The sequence below is a fragment of the Pezoporus flaviventris genome, unplaced genomic scaffold, assembly GCF_033815535.1.
Source record: "Pezoporus flaviventris isolate CSIRO_AGI_PZ_B2104156 unplaced genomic scaffold, CSIRO_AGI_Pfla_v1 ptg000007l, whole genome shotgun sequence".
Classification (NCBI taxonomy): domain Eukaryota; kingdom Metazoa; phylum Chordata; class Aves; order Psittaciformes; family Psittacidae; genus Pezoporus; species Pezoporus flaviventris.
Window position 1 is genome coordinate 54026543 of NW_026892555.1, and position 18222 is coordinate 54044764.

The 18222-nt window shown below is 37.5% G+C and overlaps 1 protein-coding gene across 2 annotated transcripts in view; it reads left to right on the top strand.

The window, feature by feature from the left end:
- The window catches only part of CEP192 (centrosomal protein 192), a 64392-nt gene that overhangs the window by 33132 nt on the left and 13038 nt on the right, over window positions 1–18222 (top strand). For both annotated transcript variants that reach the window (XM_061448856.1, XM_061448857.1), the window contains exons 28-38: window positions 579–755; window positions 1282–1542; window positions 1749–1867; window positions 3890–3999; window positions 6368–6509; window positions 8190–8362; window positions 8724–8847; window positions 13673–13778; window positions 15191–15395; window positions 16567–16646; window positions 17369–17464. In XM_061448856.1, the coding sequence (XP_061304840.1) occupies window positions 579–755; window positions 1282–1542; window positions 1749–1867; window positions 3890–3999; window positions 6368–6509; window positions 8190–8362; window positions 8724–8847; window positions 13673–13778; window positions 15191–15395; window positions 16567–16646; window positions 17369–17464 (1593 nt within the window). The remainder of the gene's footprint in view (window positions 1–578; window positions 756–1281; window positions 1543–1748; window positions 1868–3889; window positions 4000–6367; window positions 6510–8189; window positions 8363–8723; window positions 8848–13672; window positions 13779–15190; window positions 15396–16566; window positions 16647–17368; window positions 17465–18222) is intronic.

The following is an 18222-nucleotide window of genomic DNA, read 5'->3' on the forward strand; positions in this document are numbered from 1 at the left end:
CTTGGGAACAGCTGAAATGCTGTAGCACCAGAGAGTCAGTACTTGGAATGATCTGTCAGTGACCCTTCTTGTAGGAGGGGTTCTAGATCTTGCTGCAGAGGACTCTGTGTACATGAGGGAGGAAGGAAATTAGAATTGGAATTAGCCTTCGGGAATTACCAGAACTGGAGTTGGCAGTTTGATTGTTTTGTTTTGTTTCTTTTTCTTTTTTACATAGTCTACAAACATTTACATCCCATTTTCCCCTCAGGTGTTCCGATTTGGTATCTAAAAATCTTAACATCGAGAGAGAATTAATGTAGTGCTGGTTAAGTTCAGTTGTACCTTATCGTGGTTGAAGGCAAAAAAATCTGTGGCCTAAACTGAAAGGCATCAGTATGCTTATTGTAGGAATATAAAACGTTTTGAACTTGGTCTTCTTTATTGCATATTAAGCACTGCAACTTTAAATATACACCCCTGTCAACTGAGTTAATCCAGATTTCGAATAAGTTTATTTTGGGTTGCAAGTGATGTACATCTTATGTGCTATGTGGTTTTGCTGTGTAGTCACTCACTTCTGACGTCTTTATTTTTAGCTGCAAAGTATATTCGGATCAGAAAAACGCTTAACTAGTAATTGGGAACTCAAAATCCGCCCCAAAGAAGATACTAACATATACTTGATATTTGCACCTACTCGAATAACTTCATTCTTTGCAAAGCTGGAAATCAAACAGCTGGGAATTCGATCACAGCCAGGAATTAAGTTTACTGTAAGAGTTCCAACCTAACTTCTAATAGTTTTAAACATACATTTTCCATAATTATTTAAAATCTAGGACAGATTCTATGAAAAAGCTGAAACTTTCCAAGATGCACACTGTGTGTATCGCTATACTTGTTACAGATTGTACAGACACTGAATTGTACAGTTTGAACATTAGTCTCAATTTTACATGTAATTTTTCTCCTTGTGAACGAGAAGTTTTATATACTATATTATTAGTCGCCTAAGAATTTCAATGTTACAACTGTCAATAATTCTGAACTTGTCCTGTTAAATTATAGGTAGGTCTTTAATTTTCAGTAGAACTTAAAGTTTGAATAAATTTAGACTTTTTTATTTCTTGCAAATTCTTTTTGGTTCAGATTTTAAGCATCTTCATTTGTCTTTCTATAGCTCTTTATATAGTTTACCGTAGTTGGTACAGAAGTTTTAGTAAGAAGCTTAATTTCCTTTAAAGTACTCTGTTTTTTTTTGTGGTTTTCATTTTTTTTTCTTTTTCTCCCCCACCCCAGATACCATTATCTGGATATGGAGGAACAAGCAATATAACTTTGGAAAATGTTAAAAAACTATCAGGTAGTTACATGGTAACACTGGATGGATTATTGCCTGCAGGATTAAGGAAAGCTTCCTTCTGCATAAGAAATACAGGTTCTCGGGCTGCCTATGTTAAAGCATTGTGCTTTGCAAGCCTACAAACAAAAACAGTTATGGATCCTCAGGTAATGATGGTATCTCCAGAGAAGTTTGTGCTAAGAGAAGGAACACATGAAGTAAGTATAATACCCAAATCTGAGCAAGTTTTATTAGTTCAAATTGAAATAAATATTATCATTGAGAATGTGTCTGACTAGCTCTTTATTGAAGTCTCACTTGTGTTAAATCCTCTTTCACTTGTATTGCCTTAATTTCTTGACTCATACTCCAAATGTTAGTACTAACAATAATTTTCTTTTTTCTTGTCTATTTATTTTATCAGGTGATTACTATAACATGGAATCCAATGGAAGAGGAAAATAACTTCCATAAAACAAACTCATTGGTATCAACAGTATGTTTTTTTTGCGGAGATGAAGTTTCTAGGCAGCAGTATCGTAGGTAAGTTTTACTTAGCTATTATAACAGGTAGATGTTTAATAAGGAGATAAAACTAGAGGTGTGTGTTACCACGAATATAGTTTTAGCATGCTTCCAAAAATAACAAGAGCAAACCCAAAGACAGTGATGATATGGAAAGATCTAATCAGTCTTGTGTCTGGTAGGTTATTTCATGTTGGTTTAGTTGTTTATTTGTGGTTTTGTTTACATACTGTAGCTAGTTAAGGTGTTTTTTTTTTTTTAATGTTCTTGAACTTGAGTGTGTTTGGGTTTTGGGAAAGATTTTTGCTTTTTTGAATTGGAAGAGTTGTGTTCTATTTTGGTATTAGTGTCCAATGTGTACCTAGCTTTTGCTTTTAAAGAAAAGGCTCATGAAAAGAGTAGTACTGAAATTCAGTAGTTTTAAGTTTTGAACAGGATTTGCATCTTGATTTGGTGAAGACAATGTTTGAGTAGATGTGTATGTGAGAAATAACATCCGCATATGCTCATAGCACACCGAAGGAATTTGTAGATGTCTTAGCAAGCTTAAATAGAGGCTGCGTTTCTCTGTATTTCAGTTTGCATAGCTCAGGTGCACAAACACCAGCATACTCTGCTTTTAATGGCAGAAGTGGCATGGTGTATAGCAATAATGAAAAAAGTTAACAGGCAGAGCATTAAAGGGCTAGTGATCATCATTCAGTGCAAAATTTTAGAATGGCAGTATTTCACTACTGCTTTTAAATGTGATTGCCTGAAACTTCATGGAAAGTCATTGCATTCGTTGTTATCCAAATAAAGTATTAAGTATAGTTGAATTTTACTGTAAGACTTTGAATAAAATGCTTATGGAAGAGCTGTATTAGTGACTTTCATGGAAATTGGCGTATTTTAGATATTTTAGCAGATGATCGTTACTGATTTTTGTATGAACTCTTGGCGAAGGCAGTGCTTGCTATCATGGAATCTTTCTCAAAGGGCAGAAGAGCTTAGGAAAAGTTTTTGATCTACTGATCATCAGAAAGCCTATTAAGAAACTTGATGCACCTATATAGGTAGTGTTAGAAATTTTTATTCAGATTCTGGACGCTGTGCGTGAGTGAAATTACTTGTTGCTGATTTTATTAGTCAGCAGGCATGGCACTTAATTCATGAACATGGTGGTCTGGTTGGCTGCTTCTTGGTGGGAATTTCTCTAAAGTCTCCCTTGATAATTTGAAACAGATGCTTATTTCTTGAAATGGCTGAGTACTGTAAGCCTGTCAAACCCATTCTGTAATTGTGTACTAGAACGAGAACATGATTTGGGACTTTAGAGCAGGAATGTAAAATGAGTAACCTACCTAGTTTGCCATCTTGTGGCTCATGTTCTTTACTCCAAAAATATACGGTGTCAGTAGCCTGGTAAGTAGCTTAGACCTGAGAGTTAGTAATGCTGAGGTATACTTTCCACCTCCACAGCTCTGACCCTGTCTGAGTGCCAGGTTTCCTTTTACTGACCTGCAGCTTCCCATTTTTTCCCGACTATTTATATCCCTATTCCTCCCAGTGTTTTCTGTCCTGCTGGCAGTCATGTTCCTTGGTTCTATGTTCCCGCTGTTGACTGACACATGCTGCCACTCTGCTGTTGACTAGTCAAATTTTCCTCTCAGAAGACTTTCAGTCATGACCAAAATAGCATTCTTCTGCTTCCTGTGGTGACTGAAAAATCACTCGGATGCCTGGGGTGCTTGTCAGAAATCTAGGTAGGTGTGACTGACAGCAGAGAACAAGTGTCTTGTAAAGACAAGTGTATAGTAGCTATTATTCCAGTGGTTGCTTTCACTGTGCAGCAATAGAGCAGGTATTTCTTTAATCATTTTAAGGTTATGGAAATATTTCAGTTTTAAACAAATGCTCACAGGTTTGAGCTTAGTGTATTCAAGGAATAATAAAGTTAAAATCATGCTGGATTCTTGCTGATCTTATCAATCTTTTCAAATTGTGTTTTCCATTACTTTGTGTAATTTAATGACTCTTCTGTCTTGATTTCCTTAACAGAGCTATAATGTATAAACCTGAGGTAGAAAAACACATAATCCCAGAAAAGAGCTTATTGAGAAACATTGTATTTGATGAAGAATTTCAAGGGGAGCAGCATGTGACAGAAGGTAAGCCTATGACTTGTTAAAAGAGAAATGTGATACTTGAAAAACATGCTTTTAGGCTTGAATCATAGTTATTTTTCCACTGTTTTTTGGTTTAGTTTTGTTTTTTAATAAATATAAAAGCAAAAATTCATTTGGATAGATGTATTGGGTTTAAATGGCAAGGTTTTTGGTAGAGTGGGCTACAGTAGTGGCTTCTGTGAAGCTGCTAGAAGCTTCAATCATGTCCAGTAGAGCCAATGCCAGCTGGCTCCAAGATGGACCCACTGATGGCCAAGGCTGTGAGCCCATCAGTGATGGTGGTGGCGCTGCTGTGATAATGGATTGGGGGGTAAAAGGAGGTGTGTGGAACTGCACAACAGCAATAGCAGCCAGAGAAAGGAGTGAGAATATGTGAGAGGAACTCTACAGGCAATTAAGGACAGTCAGAACTTGGCTGACATCAAAATACACATTTCCCTTCCCAAATTAATGCCATAAATTTTTTATACTTTTTTTTGTGTTAGTATAAAATTTATTAAAATAGAATGCAGAATATTGTGAAGGCATCCTTAAAAAAAAAACAACCAAAGCCAGCCAAAGTTCCAAAACATCAAAAAGCTAACTAAGCCTGATTCTTTCCCTAAAAATTGTATGTTTCAAGGTGATAACCTAGTGAAGATACTTGGGTTCTGGAGTATGCTCTGAAGTTGTTAAGCCAGTGTTAGAGCTTAGGCATCCCTGATTATCTCCTATTGACCAATTACCAGAGTTTTGCTAATGATAGCTTTCTTTAGAAAACAGGGCTTGCCTCATGCATCTTAGTATTTTTCTATCTGTATTCGGGAGGGTACTTTCCTGAATTTGTGAAATACAGCTGATTGTTCCCTGTTTGGTCACAATTTTTTATTTACTCAAACTTACTTATGTTGGACATAAAAGATCCTTGTCCTCTTATATACTACTTTCTGTATTTGATCAATAAATTTGACTGACTGTTGTTAGCAGACAGATTTGCACAACACTGCAAATATGCTTTCAAGGAGGAGTGCTGGAAGAGTAGCTCTTGGAAAAGTAAACTAGGTTATTCTTACTCATTTTAACAATGACACAAACTTCAAGCCCTTCCTTACCTTCTTGTCACCCAGTGATGTCCAGCGTGAATAGTACAATCTTATTTTACACAGATTAGTGTTCACCAGCTTCTCAGTGGGAATATTCACATACTTTTGTTAAATGTCCTTGTAAGTCGGATACTTTGCAGGAGCTAGTAGTAGTGCCTAGCATTAAGAAATCTAATTATTTTTTTCTTTTATGCAAGATGCTGTTTTTTTAGGTGAAAAGTAAATTGTTTTTTCAACATCTAAAAGCTTTTTTAATTTTTTTTTTTTTGCCTTCTAAGTGAAAGACTGCTAAAGAGGTGATGTTGAAAAAAAGGTCAAAGAATAGAATGTCTTGGTTATAATTGGCTCCATAGACTGTTTTGGTCTCCATTCCTCATTGCCTTAATCCACAGGGGTATTTGAAAATCTCTGGCGGTCCAACCTAAAGGCTAGGTTGGACAGAGCCCTGGGTGTCATGGTTTAGTGTGAGTTGTCCCTGGCCATGGCGGGGGGACTGAAACTTGATGATCTTAAGGTCCTTTCCAACCCTAACTATTCTATGATTCTATGAACCTATTAAGAAATTACATACTGAAGTTAGTGTTTGAAATAGCATGGTGTCAGTTTTTCACTAATCTATATACAAATACCAAGAATTTGTCCCTGGTATCTGCTATGCAGCAGAGGAAGTAATGGTTGGATGAAATGTATCCTGTGTGGGAAGTGTTCATGTCTTCATTCTGTCTATTCAACATAAAATAGCTCAAAGCAGAGGAGAAAATTTTGATTTTATTATTAAATATTTTGATGAATCATTTCAGTATTTTTAAATCATTGTCTTACGTTCCTGACCTTTTGGATTTTTACAGGTACAATGAATTAAATAAGGAGGCGTTAGGTTGAGTAGACTAAGTATTGAAAAATAACTTATCTCAAGTTGAATTTCCTTCTGTGAAACCTTAGGAATTTATTAGCCTTATTTATCAGGGTGAAAAAAAAGTAAAACTTAACTTGAATTTGGCATAGAATCAAATTAGTATATGCTTATTTGTATAAAGGTGGAAAATACCTATCATGTAATTCAGAAGTTTAAAGTTGGCGTGTATTTAGATGTAAAATGTAAATCTCATGTTAATGTTGATTTGTGCCTGATAACTGAACTTGCAGTAAGTAATTTTTGAAGGATCTAGGGTGTCTTAGTCAAGAAATTATTAACTAGGTCTATATCCTTAATCTCTGTTGTGTAATTTCTGAGTATTATCAAATTTCTCTATTACTCTCATTTTTAGTATGTGATATCCCACGGGGGACAAATGATATCCATCTTTTCTATGCAAATATGCAAAAGGTTATCCTTTCTGTGGTTGGATATGCCACTTTTGATCAGGTTGAATTTCAGCAGTCTTCTGGGCGTCATTTGGAGTCAGACAGGTAACGTAGCTATAAGGCTAACTGCCTAATAATGCCTAAGTGAAGTGCATCTCCTGTCATTGAAGACTTTGATATCTGTGAAAATAGCCTTTCTTTGCAAAATAATGGATCTGATGAATACCTAATTAGCTCTTCTCATTCTTATTCTGTATATAGTCTGTTTAAGCTGTTATGGTAACTTTCAAACTTTTCCCTCAACTGACACCATTAACTTTATCTGCAACTTCTTGTTCTTCATCTGAATAAACCTGTTTGGCTTTTTTGGTTTTGTTTCTTTTTCCATAGGCTCTTCCAAAGTTTATTGGTTGTTGTAGTCCTAATAGGGCTATAACCATTTCATTCCTTGTAATGAATTCTTGACGTCTGGGATAGAAATAGAGGCTTAGTGACCATTCCTTTGTTCAGCCTTTCAGTGTAGTATCTACTATATTCATCCAAAAAATTGTCAGTGCTGAGGCTACCCCACCCCTGTTGTTCTCTTGAATAAAGCAGTCTGTAATTGTGAGGGTTTCTCTGGAGGACTGGCAGAAACCTCGTCTTTAAAATGGACCTGTCACTTAGGCAGATTGCTGTAGCATTTGGAGCCTGAAAAGGGAAAGAGATGTCCAAATCATGTATAAGTCCTACTTACTAAGATAACATTTCACAAAACCAAAATAAATATAGGTTAACCTTAACACTGTAAGGAATACATTTGCATAGGTTGCTTTTTAAGTTTTAATGTTTAAAACATAAACATTAAAACTTTTAAAGATCCTGTTACCAGGCGAAGAAAGGGTTCTATCTCATCTGATCTAGTCTATCTAGCTGATTTCTAAATAACAGCTTCCTAGCTTTCATATATGAGCTTATCTGCCATGTATTTTGTAAACAAAGGTGTGAAATGCTAGGTCATGATGGGATTGCATTATCGATCTTTCAAGGAGGGACTTAAGAATTGGGTTTGTTTAGTGTTAAGCAAAGAAGGCTTGAGCAGGGAGAGAATCTTGTCTATGTGTATAAATACTTGATGGGGAAGTAAAGAAGAGGAAGATGGAGTCTTCCCAGTAGTGTTCAGTGACAGGACAAGAGGCAATGGACACAAATGGAAATGCAGGAAACTCAAACATTAGAAAAAAAAAATCCATGTGCTTTTTGTAAATGTGTTGGATTTTTTTGTGGGTGGGTTTTTTATCTTTTCTGGTGAGGATTGTCAGACACTGGAACAGATTGCCTGGAGAGGTTGTGAAGTCTTCATCTGTGGAGAAGTTAGGAACTGGACTAAATAATATACTGAGTAACCTGCTGTAGATGACCCTGCTTTGAATGGAGTTGGATTAGGTGATCTCCAGAGGAACCTCCTAACCTCCAGCTTCCTGTGATGTAGGACTTTCATTGCCTTATTTCTCTCTCCAGTACTTTCTTAATCTGAATAAAATATATATAGAGAAAGATAACTGCTTATTTTAGTACTTTCCAATCAAAACAGTACCTTCTACTTCTAAACATTCCGTGAAAAAATTGTTATGATATAGCTGCTGACTTAATTTCTTAATAATGAAGAATTGACTTAAATTGAAAGCCCAGGTAAAGAAGATTGTATTTCATTATTAAATCTTGAGAAATACTAAGAGTAGGCTGTTATAATTACTCATGAGTTACTTTTATTAGTACTTTTGCTTAATGCAATCTTATTTTCAGATTTGAGAACTTTGACAGACATATCAATACAACTTTGGATGTTCTTCCTGTTAAAGGACCTCAGGGTCCTCCATTGCCTATAACAACTGATGATCTGGTTCAGAGTAAATCAGACACTCAACAGACTTGGATTGTCAAACCAGAGTACTTAACTTTGACATCTCCTTCTATCGGTAAGTTGGGGTGTTTTTTTTCCAAAGTTAATAAAATAAGCACTTAAGTATTAAAATAACTGAACTGCATACCATACGTTTAATTATTCTCATTTGTAAATGTGGCTTGGCCAATAATCTTGCTGCAGTGACTTTACATCTAAATAGTAAACTTGGCTTGAATACAGTTTTTTTGCTAAATTGTTAGAGGTAGTGTGCTCTCTGTGTGTGTATACATGTAATATGCACTGTGAAGATCTTAAAGCATTGTGGAATTAAAAATCAGGCAGGAAATGCTTTATCTTAGTTGCATCTTTGAATCTCAGGCACTTCTGTGACTTTTTGTATGTGTTAGCTTTTTATACCTTCTTCTATACTGCAGGTGGAACAGCAGATACTGGACATGTTCAAATTGTCAACAATTCTAATAGGATGTTGGCATTTGAGCTTTCGTGGCCAGCTCACTGCCTTACTATAACCCCACAACATGGAGTTGTTGAACCAAAGTAAGTTTCTTTTCATAGATTCCTTTACATGTGAAAGTGTGTTGAGGTTTTGGAGGAATTTCTTTTTAGTTTAGGAATTCTGTTAATTTAGGAATTTTGGTTAGGTTTAGGAATTTATTTTAGTTTGTTTTAGACTATATCCTGGAACTATTTTCATCAGCTGATGTGCAAATCAAGCTTTTATATATTAGGACTCTACCCATTTATAGCCTGCATAGAGGGAATGTTCTTCTGTCACCTGAAGGTGACATTCTGTCACATAGTTACCTGGAGGACACAAAGTTTTTGAGCCTGGAATTACAATTATTATTTCAGAATTTTCCAGGAGCTGGATGGTTAACAAAGCAGAAGCTTTAAAAACCTCCTTTCACAATGGTTATTCATGTAAAAATTACCTCTGTTTAAAAACAGAAAGGACTTCTTCCCCTCCCCTGGTAACAAACAAACCAACCCCAAAATAACAGTTCTTATAAACTGCTGCTCTTCTGGGGACTTAGTGTTTTCTTCTGCAAATGTGCTGATATTCATCAGAACCTGTTTGTGAGCGTGGTTTTGTATTCTAACAAAACTGTTTTGCCACTAAGTCTTTGGCTTCTCAATATCTGTAGGTATGAAAAGGACAATAGGCCAGTGTCAGGTCACCTGTGTCATAATTAGCAGAATTTCAGAACAGTAGTCATAATATCACTGCAGAGACTTCCCATGGGCATTTGTGAATTCTTTCACAATAAAACGGTTGGAAGTTCTGACCACCTCTCGCTTCTGAATTTACGGGAATTTTTTTAAGGTCAGTTCAGAAAGGCTTTTAAGACCCTGTTACTATTCTTCCCCCAAAAAGTCATATATTCCACAAAAAAATAGGTTTTGCTTTCTGAGTTTTGTTTAAGTAGTTTCTTTAACTTTGTAGATGTTTGCCCAAATAGATACTTTCTTTTCAGTCTTGTATCACCATGCAAGATGTAGTACATTTAAACACTTAAATGTAGATATAAATTCTGGAATTTACTGCTGGGGAACTTTCATCACTAGTGAGAACAGAACAAGAGGGTTTTCTGGAAGGGCTGTGATATTTGCTACTCTTTGCAGATACAATCAGTACAAAGGACAATGGTTTCAAAGAGAGGTAACAATGAACAACTTTCCAGTAGCTGTGAAAGTAAGATCATCTTGAGTGTCTCAAACACTAGTTTCAGGACTGTCTGTGGAAACATGTCTTAATCAGGGAATTGAAGGCCTTCTACAAGCAATTTCTTTGCACTGCCTAGTTTTAAAATGTGATCCCTTCACTGGAAAAGATTGAGCTGAAACCTTACACACTGGGTCCAAGTAAGTAGTCTTGATCAAGAGCAGAAGCCTGCAGGTGGGAAACAGACACATGGGAACATCTGACTTAAGCACAGCAAGCTGTGCTTGCCCAGTTTTCTGCTTGTTGTGACCACCTCCCAGAAGTGCCCAGAGCAGTCATCCTGTGAGGACAGTAGCCAGCCAGACTGCAGTTGCTGGAGCTGGCAGAATTCTTGAACTGATTTAGGTCAGGAAAGGAGAAGTTCTGATTTCTTGGGAATGCTGAAAGAAGTTCCTAATATCAGGCACTGCCATGCTGTAGCAAGCAGACGACCCCCTGTTTCACCTGGACTAAACCACTTAAATTCTGTGGGATGAGCAGGCATCTCATCTCTGAAGGTAGTCTCTGACCTGCCTGAATGTGGAATAATAAAGTCCCAAGTCCTACTGAATTTAGCAGCATTCTAAGAGATTTTCTTGCGGAGGTGAACTGAGACTATCCTCTGGCCTGTTGCTATGCCTCAGTGTTGGGAGTATTGGTAAATTCTGTGAAAAGAATTGCACTTTTGGAGTAGGGACTGTTGGAATCTCCAAAGTTGCAAGAGTCACCTATTGAAACTGGTTCTTCCCTAGGCTCTGCTCCTTTCTATGGCAATGAAAGTACTGGGAGGTAGTGTCTTTAGGTTGAATATGACTCTTTCAAGAGACACATGCTTTTGTGACCCTGTGCAGGTTGATTTGCATTGGAAGTTTGCAGTAAATGTCAAAGGCATGCTGGTGGGAACAGGACGATGGAATGCTTTGTGATAACAGTGTGTGTGTACTTAGTAAATGATATTCTTATGAACACAGCTTGTACATGAGAAAGGAGAACCATGACTGAAATGATTCTGAAAACTGCTGAGACTCAAAAAACACCCACAATCCTGTAAGGAAATAGCAGTATCCTGATTTAATATTTTAAGGCCATAACATCTGTTGGTTTGTACAGATGGTCATACTGTGACAATGATTATGGAGCCAACTTTCTTAGGGGACTGATCTTAATACTACACTAAATTTTTCAAATGCAAAGTGCTGCGCTAATGACATTTTACATTTATTCTTCAGGTGTAGCTTGAGTGCTTTTGCCGACATAACAACCAATGACCTTTACTTCAGTGATTTTTGTGTTCATTTTTAAAATGCTTCAGGGCTTTCTTTCTCCCCTCCTTTATTTAAATGTCTCTACTATAGAATATGGAACATTATAAATCAGAATGTATGTTCTCAGCGGTCAAATTGCTGTGTAATGCCATAACTGCTTCAAGTGATTTTTGACTTTTCAGTGTCCCCTAAATAACTGTAGAAAGCATGGGTAACATTGAAAGGCTTTTCTTTTTTTCCAAGATCAGTTCTGCGTGGGAAGACAGAAAGCAAGCTGCTTCCCTGCAACTAGAAAGTTTAAAAGATCCTTGAAATGCAATTTATGCAGTATACTTTGTTTGAACAGTACAGTTCCCTTCTTTGACTAGTATTGAAGCTTATTTTTCTGAAATAATGTAGTTATGTCTGCTTTACGTGGTCTGACTGGTTGTAAATGTTAACAATAGGTAAGTTTTACTCTTTCCTTATGACCCCTTATACAACCATCAATAACAAGTTCATCAAATGTGTTACTGTTAAGTTTCATAGAATCATAGAATAGTTAGGGTTGGAAAGTACCTTAAGATCATCTAGTTCAAACCCCCCTGCCTTGGGCAGGGACACCTCAAACTAAACAGTGCCACCTAAGCCTCTGTCCAGTCTGGCCTTGACCACCACCGGGGATGGACCATTCACAGCCTCCCTGGGCAACCCATTCCAGTGCCTTACCACCCTTACAGGAAAGAACTTCTTCCTCATATCCAATCCAGACTTCCCCTGTTTAAGTTTTAACCCATTACCCCTTGTCCTATCACTACAGTCCTGAATGAAGAGTTCCTCTTCAGCATCCTTGTAGGCCCCCTTCAGATACTTGAAGGCTGCTATGAGGTCTCCACGCAGCCTTCTCTTCTGCAGGCTGAACAGCCTCAACTTTCTCAGCCTGTCTTCATACAGGAGGTGCTCCAGTCCCCCGATCATCCTCGTGGCCCTCCTCTGGACTTGTTCCAAAAGTTCCATGTCCTTTTTATGTTGAGGACACCAGAACTGCACACAATACTCCAAGTGAGGTCTCATGAGAGCAGTTAGAGGGGCAGGATCACCTCCTTCAACCTGCTGGTCACGCTCCTTTTGATGCAGCCCAGGATACAGTTGGCTTTCTGGGCTGCAAGTGCACACTGAAGCCGGCTCATGTTCATTTTCTCATCGACCGACACCCCCAAGTCCTTCTCCCCTGGGCTGCTCTGAATCTCTTCTCTGCCCAACCTGTAGCTGTGCCGGGCGGGGATTGCTCTGACCCAGGTGTAGGACCTTGCACTTGGCATGGTTAAACTTCATGAGGTTGGCATCAGCCCACCTCACAAGTGTGTCAAGGTCCCTTTGGATGGCATTCCTTCCCTCCAGCGTATCAACCGAACCACACAGCTTGGTGTCATCAGCAAACTTGCTGAGGGCACACTCAATCCCACTGTCCATGTCAGCAACTAAAATGTTAAACAAGACCGGTCCCAACACCAGTCCCTGAGGGACGCCACTCGTTACTGGTCTCCAGCCGGACATTGAGCCATTGACCAGCCCGTTCTTTATCCACCGAGTGGTCCACCTATCAAGTTGATGTGTCTCCAATTTAGAGACAAGGATGTCATGTGGGACAGTGTCAAACGCTTTGCACAAGTCCAGGTAGATGACATCAACTGCTCTTACCCTGTCCATCAGTTCCATAGCCCCATCATAGAAGGCCACCAGACTGGATTTCCCCTTAGTGAAGCCATGCTGGCTGTCACCAAGCACCTTGTTGTTTTTCATTTGCCTTAGCATGCATTCCAGGAGAATCTGCTCCAGGATTTTGCTAGGCATGGAGGTGAGTCTGACTGGTCTGTAGTTCCCTGGGTCATCCATTTTCCCCTTCTTGAAAATGGGGGTTATATTTCCCTTTTTCCAGTTGTTGGAACTTTACCTGACTGCCATGATTTCTCAAATATGATGGCCAGCAGCTTAGCAACTTCACTTGCCAGCTCCTTCAGGACCCATGGATGGATTTCATCAGGACCCATGGACTTGTGCATGTTCGGGTTTTTAAGATGGTCTCAGAACAGATCCTCTCCTACAGTGGGCCTAGGGTCTTCATTCTCACAGTCCCTGCTTCTGCCTTCCAAGACTTGGGTGGTATGGTCAGAGCCTTTGCCAGTGAAGGCCAAGGCAAATAAGTCATTCAGAACCTGAGTTCTAATTTTCTGAGTATTAAGTTATTTGAATACCTGAAATTTAACTGTCTCTAGATCATCTTCACTTACCTGCTATGTTAAAAGTGCATTCTTTTTGGGGGGAAGGGGACTAGTGATATCTATTGTAGATACTCATTCTAATATGAAGATTGTGCAAATATTTTCTTTAATTTTACTTTATTTTTATTTATTAGGAGCAGTACACTAATTCTGGTGAGTCCTAACCCATCGCTTGCCACAAAACCTGCATTAATTCCTTGGAGTGGCCTAATCTATATCCATTGTGATAATGGACAAAAGGTTCGTGGCTTACTTGAGAGTTGAGATTGAAACTCTTTATTTTACTTTGCTGGATAAGGTCTAGTAACATTGCTAAAATCTTTTAGGTATGAGACAGCAGTTTTGTCAACTTTCATTATTCTCTCTAATTTGTAAAGTTCTCTTATAAGAATAAACAGAGTTGAGAGGCTGTTGTGCAAATTGAGATTCTTAGTTCATTTCATCTCTGAAGAAATAATATGATGTGAATGCTTACTCGTTTGCCAACAAAATTGCATCTGTGCACCCACCACTGCCTTATGCATCATTTTCTAAAATGCTAAATATTTATATGTATGAATATATAAAAGTAGTCTATGTAATATTTAAAAAAAAAAGAAATTAAAGGAGGTTGTGGGACAAGTCACCATAGCTCCTCTGAGCTGCCTTGCTAAACTTAATCTGCTGGCTGACAAGTCTGCGATAAAGAATGTCTAGACTATGTTCTTGCTTTTCATGCATGTTAATACTTTTCCCTGATTAAGTTAAGGCATATAAATAAAACTTACGAAGCCAACAGTTTCTTCTTTCATCAGTTTAAATGCAGAAAGACTCCTTGCTAATCTCCCCCCAAAATAAATAAATACTTTTTTTTTTTTTATTTTTACAGCCAGTATGTATTTTGGGTTAATTGTAACTGCATGGAGAGGGAAATAAGACACTGAAAGGATAAAAAGGCGTATCTACTTTCCTTCTTAATGGAGGAAGGTGAGGTATGAAACAAAATTGGAAACTGCCTTAAAAAGACCCCAAATAAACAGGAAAGTTGTTGAAGGGGGTGGATTGAGAAGGAAATGAAGAAAGTGCACATATTTAACTATGTAATGTTCTACAATATGAGAAAAGGATTTGAGAGGAAATCTACTAGGACAAAAGTAGAGAATGTAGCAAACTCAATCCAGTTGTAAGAGATCTGGTAGTTCCATAATGCTTTTGCCATTTCTTTGCTACCTATCTAATTAAGCAAAAAGTATGCCAAGATTTGACTAGCATTAACTGAAGTTTTTAGAAGTGCTAATTATGTAGCAAAAGCGAACACAAAGCTCCTTCTGTTTGAGGCAGCCCCGTTCCCATTCTCTCCAAGCAGAGAATATTGTAAGAATTTTCAATTAAATTTAACTAGTGTAAGTTATTATTCCTATTGAAACAAAATGTCTAGATAGCAAACTTTCAGTAAATTTTCCAATTCTCCTATATTAAGCTTGTCCTACCATCTTTAAACTTTGTGAACTGGAGTTAGTCTCATACGTTACATCACCAGATCTTCTCCTTTGTTGGAATATAAAGCTAAGCAACATGAGCTCTTGCAGCTCAAGGAAATAGAGCTAAATTGTTTGACTTGTCAATATATCCATGTTAACTATTCAAATATTTCTCTCCAAATTCTACAAAAGTTTATTAAGGTGCAGATTCGAGAGGCGGTTGGACAGTATGCACCTGGAGGAGATTTTCCATCTAGAAGATGCGATATGTTTACCCCCCAGTCTGAAAATCCTACTGTTCATGTGACAAAGGCTCTCACTGTGCTCCCTCTAACAAAAATGGAACTAAAGAACAGAACCATTGTTTTTCCTAAAACAAGACCTGGCCAAAGCTCAGGTAATACTGCTTGCTTAGTAAATGGTGCAACATCTGAAGTATCTTATGGTCAGTTTATTATATTGTAGGTTTTGGGACTTGAATGGCTTGGTTGACCAATTGACCAGTTCCCTTATTCTGTTTCTAGTTTGAAATGTTATTCCTTGTGATGGAACTCTTTTCAGAAGTCTTTTTTTTTTAACTTTTTTTTTTTTTACTTTTCTTTCTTTTCCTCCCCACCCGCCTTTTTTTTTCTTCTCCTCATGCAGTACAGTCACACTTTTTCCCATAGATAGGTTTTGTGTACAGCAGGTAAGTTGCCAGTTTTTAAGCAACTATGGTGAATGTAACCATTCTGTGCCTGGGGAAAAGGGCACTGTGAGTTTGCTGCACTTGGGTGAAGCTCTTTTGGGTCAATGCACTTTTGCAGTGGGCCCATTCTCATCTGTGTATGTGTCCCTGAGATACAAAGTAAGTCTATGTATAGCAGAGAAATAAATGTTCTTCCTTAAGATGATAGGAATGTCAGCTATGAGTCTGGCTATCCTTGTCTTGTACTTAATGATTGAGGAGGACACTGGTGATGATGGAGTCTTAAATCCTCTGTCTGTACTTGTAATTCCAGTAATGCTTAAAATTCTCCAAACTACTGTATGAAACTGTCATTCTGTTACCTAGATACCAGATTTTTTGGTACTGCTTAGTTTTCTAGTTAATGAGGCTTTTTTTATGATTCACTGATGCTACATTTTTATTCAACAGACTTTAAAAATTTCAAGGCTTAATTTATCAATTATATCTGGGTTTCTTTCATACACTTAAAGAGGAGCGTAATATAATATTCCTTTTTTTTTCTATTGTTATAAATGCGCTGTATAATATATATGCAGCTAAACTTCCTGAAGTGGTACTCTAGACTGAGATGATCTTACAAATCTCCTGTTGATCCTTGGCAAAATGCACATTTCAGGTGTGAAATATGGCTATTGATACTGTTGAAGTTGGGATTTTCTGGTAATTTCTTTTGTATAAGCTGTCAAGAATTTCATGATAGTGTGCTTTGAGTCTGCTCTTGGAGTTGGCTTCACCAGAACTGTTTCCTTCGTGTCTTGAAGCATAGTTTCTGGTTTTTTTCCACTAAAGATACTTGAATGAAGACATTTAATATACTAATCTGATACTTCTCTTCTAGAGAGTTACCTGGAAATGGAGAATAAAGGGGATGAAACTGTGAAGTGGTTTTTGTCATCTTTTGCCCCACCCTATGTTAAAGTAAGTGAATGCTTGCATTGGTAGTTTTATGCATATCTCTTGGGTGGTTTTCCTTCTTTTCATGCTGCTCTCTTTTTCTCCTTCCAACCTCTCAAGAAAGTTTCCTTCTCCTCATCCAGTATCATCATCCAGATTGCAGTATGTAATCAAGTATGCATAGAAGAAGGGTGTTCCTTTTGGCTGCAGAATGCTAAACTTGCCTTGTTTCGAGACTTGTGCTGGTGTTATGCTGTACATGTTATCCATGTAGGTAATTTAAGTTAGGTCAAGGATAGTTGAATTACACTGCTGTTGCTTGTGGAATTCTCATGGATTTACCGTCGATATTTGTAAATGCTTCGCTGTTTTTTTGATAGTCTGAAATGCGGTGATGGTCACGTTGATTTTATCCTAGAATTATTGTGGTCTGTTGTCAAGAAATGATGAAAAATGGTTATGTAGCAGTCTTAGCTGTAGCCCAGAAGATAACTCTGCCATGTTCCAGGCAGTGCACCACCTTATAACTACTGATGTCCAATTTAGGTGACTGCATAGACGTTGTAGCAGTTTTAGTCATTATTCATCTTTAGGAAGTCAGTATTTGTTCACTTGAAAGCAGCTTGATTGGTTGTATTTTCTTCAGTTCTGTCCGGTGGTGGGTGTATTGTGTGGTTTGGGGTTTTTTTTGTATTGTGTTCTTGTTTTCTTTCCCATCTGAATCTGACTCATAACTTTATTTGCAGGATGTGGATGGAACTGGATGTGTTTATAGAGTTACTTACTCCGCTTTCAGATGTTCCCGTATTTCTGGTACTCTTGAAGCTCATGGAGAAGAGAAGGTACAATGACGCACTAATATGCATGAAATATTTATATTTCAGTTGTAAAAATAGGATTTTATATGACAAGCTCTCTGAAATAACAGTTGAAATTACAAGCTGATTGTATTTTATCAAATTATGATAAAATGGCCTTCCACAGCTGGGTTCTGGGGAATATCAGGTAGTCACTATCTACTTACCACAGCTGTTAAAATGTCAGCTGAGTAGATTCTATGGATTTATGTGATCTGTAGTTTGACTTCAGTGTACTCTTTTGGTTTCTTTTTTTGTTTTATTCCTTTATTTTTTTTAAGAGCAATTATTCTATAACAGAAAATTCTTTCTAAATGTTTTATAAAAATCCACTAGAAAATCACAAATAATGCTGGGTTCTTATGAAACCGGTGTGAGAACGGGTTTCCCTTCCTTTGAAGCAGTCTTGTCGTACTTGTTTAAGAACAGTTATCTGTTCTTCAAGTTGATCTCATTTGACTATTTTATCTCCTGACCAGTAGAGGGTTTCATAACCACAATTATCAAGCACATCCAAGGACATACTGAGTGGGTTTTTATGGAGCTTTTGAACCTCATCTTCTCCCTTAATGCTACTTCACTGCTGTTCATATTCATGAGCACCTATCTTTTAATCATTATGGATTATTGACATTCCTTAACTGCATTATTTCTATGATTCTATGGTAGGATTTTTAATCTGTTTGCACAATAAAAAAAAACACTCTCTCCTGTCCAGTTTCATAATTATTTCATAACTTTGA